The sequence below is a fragment of the Rhipicephalus microplus genome, unplaced genomic scaffold, assembly GCF_043290135.1.
Source record: "Rhipicephalus microplus isolate Deutch F79 unplaced genomic scaffold, USDA_Rmic scaffold_132, whole genome shotgun sequence".
NCBI classification, from domain to species: Eukaryota; Metazoa; Arthropoda; class Arachnida; order Ixodida; family Ixodidae; genus Rhipicephalus; species Rhipicephalus microplus.
In genome coordinates, this window is record NW_027464704.1 from 548,466 (window position 1) to 557,431 (window position 8,966).

At 42.5% G+C, this 8,966-nt stretch overlaps 1 protein-coding gene across 3 annotated transcripts in view; it reads left to right on the plus strand.

The window, feature by feature from the left end:
- Window positions 1-5,605, plus strand: part of LOC142790842 (uncharacterized) — a 28,468-nt gene extending 22,863 nt beyond the window's left edge. The window contains exons 10-13 of one of the 3 annotated variants that reach the window (XM_075885370.1): window positions 696-794; window positions 3,027-3,209; window positions 4,849-4,923; window positions 5,354-5,605. In XM_075885370.1, the coding sequence (XP_075741485.1) occupies window positions 696-794; window positions 3,027-3,209; window positions 4,849-4,907 (341 nt within the window). In that variant the 3' untranslated portion in view covers window positions 4,908-4,923; window positions 5,354-5,605. The remainder of the gene's footprint in view (window positions 1-695; window positions 795-3,026; window positions 3,210-4,848; window positions 4,924-5,353) is intronic. The other 2 variants (XM_075885371.1, XM_075885372.1) reach the window with 2 other exon arrangements.
- The last annotated feature ends 3,361 nt before the right edge of the window (window positions 5,606-8,966 follow it).

An 8,966-nucleotide genomic window follows, 5' to 3' on the forward strand; every position in this document is an offset into this window, starting at 1 on the left:
AGGCATATCATATAAAGATTAGGGGGAGCAAGTGCGTTAGTGAACCATTCGTCACACTGCATGAAAGATAATTAAGTTATTTAGGCCAGTGTTGTTTATTGCCATGAGTGTGACAACGCTACCTCGGTGCACCTCGTATTCTGCGCATGTTGTGATGTAGGCTGCCAGTACCTATATAAATATATACTTTTCACTCCGTTTTTTCCAATAAACAACACTTGTGAGTCAACGCCGTCTTTTTTTTCTCTTTTGCTCCTTCCCCTTCCTGTATTTTTTCTGGTGTTGCGCTGTAAGCAAGTTCACGATTGATCCTAACCAACTGGCTCAACTTACCGTCTTACTGCTTATTAAGCAGCTTCACAGTACCCTCACGCTGCTGCGCTCATGTGGCAAATTACCCAAATTAGACCCGAAGAAAATCTATTTGTAAGCTAGCAATGCCCGTTTCATAAAGGGGGAATTGTTATGGCCAGCAGACTCTATACGAGTAGTTTTTTGGTAAATTATTTTAGGTTACAACATATAGGTATTTGTGTGTATCGAGAATTCACATTGAAATCGTGAACATAGACGGAGTAACACTGATAATGTTCGAAAAGTAGAGCACATGATGTGCGTTATCAATTTTGTTTGAAGTTTAGTTATGAATTTTGTTGAATGGAGTTTGAAGTTTATTAATTGCAGCTTGCTTGTAGATCTTGGCAGCGGCGGAACGAATGGAATCGATGGCACAAGTGCCAAAGGAGGGACAGAAGGGGAAACAAAACCAGAGGAAGATAAAAAAGAAGGAGGAGGTGAGAACTTGCTCGTGTCCCTTGCTGGACCACGAGCATTACCGTAGCCAAGCAGCTGACATGGTATTGTCTGATCAGAATTTTAGTAAAGTATGCTAGAAGGCTCACGGAAGTATCGTACATCAAGGCTGGATGCACTAAAACCCCACGTGGTCACAATGCCTCCAGGATGCACTGTGCACTGCTGCAGTGATCAGTTCACCTTCGATCAAGCAATGGTGTCACGTGGGAACGTCATCACATGACATCGTGTTATGCGGCCCCAGGGCGATGTCATTATGATGTAATAGCGACGTTCAAATGCAGTCAAAAATTTTGGCAGTCTGTGATGTCGTGATGACGACATATTGTAATCTCATTACGTGACGATGCATTTTTACATCACTCTTGCTGACGCCACCGACACGAGATGCCGACGCCACGGAGGGTGAACTTTCGCATATCATAAAGCGTGTAAAGCTTTCGCTTTATTAATATGTGTGGTTTCACAAAGGATAAACAAAATATTATTTTATCATCAAGCACACCCTATTAGAGGGTTACGGAAATTTCAACCTTCTCGTATTATTTAACGCGCACCGCCACTGCAGAGTACACGGGACACTAGAATCTAGCCTCTATTGGAATTCAACTGCAGTGGCCGAGATCAAACCTGAAACCTTCGGGTAAGCAGCCCAACAACGTAATCATTGTACTATCCAGGCCGGCGATTGAGAAACTACGTATAATAAGCTCTTATGACTATAGTATGTTGGATTACTTCTTTAGGCAATGGCTAGTGTAATATCGCAACACATGTGTTTAGGTGTTAATACTCTGAGAAAAATAATTATTTCGAAGATTATGGAAGATGCATTTGCCCCTTTTAAATGGGGAATTTTCCTAGGAACAACTTATGAATAATGATCCAACTCTAATAAGGGTGAATTATTGCGAGTTTCTTTAGAATACTACGATTACAATTGAAGAGCTCCAATCGCGTGAGGGGACAGACGAGTTTCTAGCGTGCTTTGGCGCGTTCTCTAAGCGCCGTCGACTTCAGCGGAACTGATAGAGCGAACGAGGACGAAAGCGAGTGAACGCGTATCACAGTGGAGGTCGAAAGACTACGATAACGAGGACAGCGCTAAGAGGAGGGAACAGTGGCGAACTGACGGGTTCCCGGGGGAAACCCGTGGTGCCTCAGTAGTGCACTCAGTCGTGAGTGGGCTGTAGTGGAATGCGCCCACGCGCTGCCTACCACGGTCTCCCGGTTTTAGCTAGGCAATCGCTGTGCGCTCCGTCCGCTGTGGTTGGTGCTAGAAGGGCTGCACGAAGTTGTCCGTGACAGTCGCGCCGCTAAAGGTGGTCGCTTCTTAATGAAAACTGTCTACCTATAGCTATACAAAACAGTAACAGCCAGCTATTCATGAATGATGTGCGACCCAACTGGTGAAATTGCGTCGTCGGCCGCTGCTGCAAATGTTCTGACGAGCAGGGGCTCATATGCCGCTGACGCCAGAATCCAGAGGTGTGCGTCGCGGAAGCAGAAGAATTTGCCTCAAATTGCCGCAGAATCAGAACACTTAAACAGCTGCCCCCAGAAGTTGCATTAGACAGCGTCGTAACCATAGCGTAATTCTCTTAGCACTCTGTGTACTCTATTTGGTCCCATCGTGTCTTTTTGTGCTGTTAACACTGCGTAATCTTTGAAGCCTCAAAATCGCAGGCCTGCTGGCACAAAAGCTTAGGTATTTTAGATTAACAAAAAAAAAGATGTGGGGTGCCGGTGTATGGGCAGCTACATTAGTGAAGCATACAATAAATACCCTTCAAGCTTGGTTATTCGTGAGTATATAAAGCTATTCGCAGCTTAAGGAAGGAAGGAGTGACTGATTTCTTTATTATTAAGACAACCGTTGGTAGAGCAAGATGAATTGTATGAGCACTTCGGTGTCTTGAATAAAGAACGTGCAGCGTCGAGTGCACCAATGGCGCATATATAATTTCATTGGGCAATCTAGAGTAACTATGCATAACATAAACTAAAGTGAGAGTGCACCTATAAAGCGTTTATTTCTGAAATGTTCAATCGCTACCTGTGTGTTACTAGTGGTGCCTCTTTTTTATGTAGGAAGGTTGACAGGTGCACTGCACCCTAGAATGCTAACAATATGCCTTGTATGAACGTCTATGTTAAAAATGGTGCATATATTGAAGTCGTGCAATAAGGCTTTAAAAATAAAATTTCAGGCGAAGGGAACACTCCGAAGGAGGGTGAAGAAGGAGACAAAGAAAAAGATAATGAAAAGGAAAAGGATGACAAGACGAATAAGAAAAATGGTAAGGGCAACGAGGAGGAAGACAAAGACGAGAAGAAGAAAAAAGTGAAAGAGGAGGAAGAGAAGAAGGAAGAAAGTAACCAAAAAGACAAAGGTTTTCAAAAACGCGTGCATGTGCAATTTTTTGTTTGCATAAGGTTAAGGTGGAGAGACTGGAATTGATGATATAATATTGAAGAAGGAGCGTCACCGCATCGACAGGGGTATTTGTCTTCATCGGGTTACCCATAAGAAGACAACTGCCTTATACAAAAAATTGCTCAAGCGACAGCGCTTCTTCAGCAATGTGGTGTTTTTCAACCTTTCAGGTCTAGCCATATTCTCGAAAACATCACAATGTCTCAGTGGAGGGCTAAGAGAAATCGATTCGTCTTTAAACGTTGTGTGCCTCCTTTCTATGTTTGCACATTTGCCCATTAGACTACATTGACAAGTTACCGCCACAGTGCATGAACATTTGGAACCCATGAAGCCGTCTTCTTGCAATTAAAAATAATAGTGGGTGATGCCATAGGTCAATTCAGATTTTGGTGAAGGACTGACTTCATAGATACTTACAGACGTTAACAGTGTGCCCTTTTCTTATGCAAAATGCTGATGTTTCAACACTTTGATATATCGCGAACATTGCGAATACTTCCAACAAAAGGCATGAAAATAAAGGATTGTCTTCTAAGTAGCGCTGCTCGGAAAGATAATACAATGAAAAAATATTGATTGTGATCATAAGTGTAAATGTTGTTGAGCTTATAAAAAGTACTACTCTAGACAATGTCTCTGAGGCGTGGAAAAAAAGAGGGCATGATCGTGAACTTTGCGTGCTGTGGGATTACATCATGGTGCCGTAGCTTTACAAGTATATAAAGCACCAACTAGCCTGCTAACTTCTTTTTTAAAAGTATCAGCCAATCACGTCAGATAGACCGATCACCAGAATCTAAAATTAAAAAATATTAAAAAAAAAACTGAAATAGGTAAAATTGCCTGATCTACTAAACGATGATCATCAGCTTTTCCGACAGATTTAGCACAAGACTCGCGTTATAGAACATAATACAGATTGATTGATTGATTGATTTGTGGGGTTTAACGTCCCAAAACCACCATTCGATTATGAGAGACGCCGTAGTGGAGGGCTCCGGAAATTTTGACCACCTGGGGTTCTTTAACGTGCACCCAAATCTGAGTACACGGGCCTACAACATTTCCGCCTCCATCGGAAATGCAGCCGCCGCAGCCGGGAATTGAACCCGCGACCTGCGGGTCAGCAGCCGAGTACCTTAGCCACTAGACCACCGTGGCGGGGCAACATAATTCAGAAAGCTACAATACAAAAGCATGTAGTTGAAAATGTGGGAGGCAGTGACAGAATCAGTTCCTACTGAAGCTCTAATAAAGCCGCCGGCATTTGATAGGCTTTTTACACCAATAATAATAATAATAATAATAATAATAATAATAATAATAATAATAATAATAATAATAATAATAATAATAATAATAATAATAATAATAATAATAATAATAATAATAATAATAATAATAATGACAGCATAAACAAACACTACGTACTCAAGCTACGACTGTGTAATAAATGACAAAAGGCTGTAAAAAAAAATTGTGGCATTCTAAGCACACGAGTTGTCACGTTGCACAAATGTTCGCGTGACATATGTTGCGATCAGATATTGCACTAACATACATTTCTGTTATTTGGAACGTTCTTGGTTAAGGTGATGGCAAGGACAGTAAAGAGTACGACAAAAACAGACAAACATCAGGAACAGGTTAGCCAACAGTGAAAAAAGGTAGGTGTTTTGTGCCATCTGCTTAGTATTATTACCATACCTAAACTAAACTTACAACCATACAAAGAAGCTGCTGTAAACAAAGAATTTTAAATGAACATTAAGTAGTTTCGGCAGTACATTTTTTATTGTGTATGAGTATGAGCTAGCAAGGAAATCTGCTTCTGCTTTTTTTTGCCATCTGTTTTTTTTTACTCTAAAATATGTATAATACTCGATCATGCTTCAAAATATAGAGCCTCAGCTCGATATGCAATGCTCCATAAATAAGTTTGACAATTTGAGCTAAAACAGGAAGCAAACGGAAAGGAGCCGACAAATGCGAATACAAACCAACAATCAGTTCGCGCTGCACCATATGTGTACCACTAAGATAGCAAAAGAATTACTTGTAAAACCTATAAGGTCTTTTTTTTGCGAACTTTTTCAGGTTTATGCACGCAATGAGAAGATGTCGATCCCCTCCTTCCTGTGTGGCACCAAGACACCATCAACACAATCTTTTATTGTTACAAACACTAGAATGTTTATAATGGGCACAAGAGCAAGAAACGAAGCCAATGGACAATAGTTGCGCGTACATTTTCAGTGGACCACTTCGAAGAACTTATTTTAAAACATTCACTGCTATACGTTACACATTTGCGAACGTGTTCAATAAAACCTCCGGTTTTATCTTCAACCATGGTATTTTGTGGAGCTGTTACCATATGAGTACTCACTTGTAGAGGCAAAGCAAACTGACGGGTTTATAGTATAATGCGCAGAAAACTAGTGTATTGTTTAAATTTTCTTTAAATAATCAGTGCTTTAGAATTGGTAGTGAGGCATTGCAATGTGCAACTGAATATGTAAACTTGAGGTCAATGAACTGAAGATCCTAAACAGGAGGCACAAGTAACAAAAGAGATAAGAAAAGGTGGAATGCATTTGGAGGTATTCTCACAATATCAATGACAGGTTGCCAGTATACTTCGAACGAAAAGTCTATAACTGCTAATCATGACAGTGATCATCGTCATCTGTTATGCAAATGCTTACCTCATAAATCTTTGTATATATATGGTAATCACAAAAATAGGTAGGCTCGTCAAAACCTAAGGTGACGACCGAGGCTTCCAAGTGTTCAAAAATACAGTTTGTCACTTGAGATGTATTTCTTTTAACTAACTGATTGACTTAATCGAAAAACTGCCAGGTACATCAAAGAGTCCGAATTGAAGTGTCAAAAATGTTGATGGGTTGCTATGGCGGAAAGCCGAAACACAGAAAATGTGGACGTCTCAGCGCCCCCATAACTGACGAATAGGCGGCAAGCATAGCCTCCTGCCGCCCATCGGTTTCGCCACATATTAGAGTACACTCTGAAAGGATGTTTTTAGGACTCTACAGTGTGCTGGCAGACACTAATCTCTGCCAAAATAATGAAGAAGAATCGCATGCCAATTGAAATGTAGCTCAGGTAAACTGAAACGTCAGCAACTTGGATATTAGGCACGAGATAGTGTTTTCAAGCCTCAGCACTGGCGCATTGTACAGTGTGTGGAAGTAATCTCTTAACAAAACTTGCAGTTCCGCCGCCAGGGTGAAGGAAAGAATGCGCCAGAAAGATCGGAATTTTATACGACGTAAAACTAGCAGCTAACGTATTTAGAGTCACATCTTCTATGGTGCACACAAAACAACGCGACATAACAAAAATGGCAGATCCCACGTACAGTGAGAATTGGTTATATTTGAAGCACGAATGAGAGATGTTGATATGTAACTTTAAAATCAGCACAACGTTACGAGGTGGAGGTAAATGATGCCGTACATGACTTCCGTGCCATGATTGTCATGTTTGGATGCGTCGTTTACCTTCGTAATCTATTCACGTCACGTGATACCAAATTTAGTAAACGTGGAGCTCGCGAAACGGCCGTGAGCATGCTATGAGCGTGGTATGTTGTCATGTTCTTACATGACACGCGTGTCAGGGTTATCATGTTTGCACCAGTCATACATTCTGTCATCCATTGACGTCCCGTGACACCGTGTTTAATATATGTGAAGCTCGCAAAATGGCCGTGAGCGCCTCATGAAGCGCCCTATATACTCCAATGTAGCGTTGACGCGCACGCATGCCTGGCACAGTGACACTACGTTAGGAAAACGCGAGCACTCTATAGTCTTACGCCAGGCGTGACCAGCGTCCGTCGGTGCGGTCCAACAACAACCAGCGCAAAATGCGACATGCCGCGTTTCGTCATGCTGCGTCTCCCCCTTTTCGTGACGGAGGGACGCCGGACGCGCTGAAACGCGCATGCGTCAAAGCAACGTAGCGCGGCGCGCGCGTGTGAGAATGTGGCAGGACTGGTGCCTGGCGTGGAACGCCAGCGTGACGAGACGAAATGAACACCGGCGAGAACGCGTACCGCGTCACGTCGAAATGCATTGGCACCTTGACTGCGGCATGTAGTCATGTTATCACATAACACTCAACTCATTATTATCTTGTTTGCACTAGTCCCATACCTTCGTCATCCATTGGCGTCACGTTATACCAAATTTGGCATATGTGAAGCTTGCGAAATGGCCGCGAGCGCATCATCAGTGTGGCATGTAGTCATGTTGTTACATGACATGCATGCCATGATTATCATGTTTGGATGTGTCATTTACCTATGTCGTTCGTTCGCGTCGCGTAATACCGAGCTTGGTACATGTGAAGCTAGTGAAACGGCTGCCAGCGCATCATCATCGTGGCATGTGGTCATGTTAGTACACGACATGCATCTCATGATTATCACAGTTGCTCCAGTATCCTACCTTCGCCATCCAAATACGTACTGTAATACCAAATTTGGTATATGTGACGCTAGCGAAACAGCCGTGAGTGCATCATGAGCGTGGCATGTAGTCATGTTGGTAAATGACACGCATGTCCTGATTTTCAGGTTAGGGTCTGTCGCTTGTGTTCGTTATGCAATCATGGCATACTATATCAGTTTTGCAACATGCCATGTGAACAAAACCAACACAAGGTCTGCAGGAGCATAAAATGTATATCGTGACATTCCTGACGTACACATCATGATTTTCATGTTATGACTTGTCAAATATGTTTTTCATGCAGTCAGGTTATGTCATACCAAGTTTGGTATCGACACCATTATTGAAACGGCCAGGAGAGCTAAAAGTCGTAGGCGGCTAGATAGATAGATAGATAGATAGATAGATAGATAGATAGATAGATAGATAGATAGATAGATAGATAGATAGATAGATAGATAGATAGATAGATAGATACGCTCAAAGTCGCCGAAGTTCGCTAAGAAACTCTTAGCTTTTAAAACGCGAAGTAGGTGGTGAAAGCAGAGCACGAGACGCCTACTGCGCCAAAATAGTGTGCATTACCACGCCCTTTTGATCAAAGTTAGCTTTTGCTGCTCAACCAACGCCCTGCTCCCACCTGTGTTTTTGAATGCTCCTTCTGCCGATGAAACAACAACGGGGCATTTGCTCTCTGCTCGAGGAGCGATCTACGGTCATTCTCCCTGAAGGGGTGACGTTATTGCATTTCGTCTTCATGCAATATTAACACACATGGCTGGCTGCTTTCGTGCGGGTGTCCACCATATTCATGCTCAGTGCTCGCGTACGTGCTACTTCCACGTAGAATATACGAGATAGAAGGTCATGTTATCGCTTTGGAGTTTATTCGGAACATGACGGTTATACCTACGCTGATGCGAAAAATTTCCGATAGTGTCCGTATAACTATGCTACCGCAAGAATACTGCTTTTTAAAGACGATGGTCTTTCTTTTAAAGACAGTTTCTAGGGTAGGTAGGTAGGTATAAACTTTATTTTTCCTTTGTAAAGGAAAGGTGCAATGGAAGAGAGATGAGGAGAGATTGCTACGCTCGATAGTCCTCCGCAACCCTCTCTGCCCAACCCAGGATGGCCTCCTGGACGTCGGGTTTCAAGCTGCGCATGGCAGCCTCCCACTGCTCCTCATTACTAATTAGTTTTCGAAGGGACGGTGGAGGGGGGTGCTT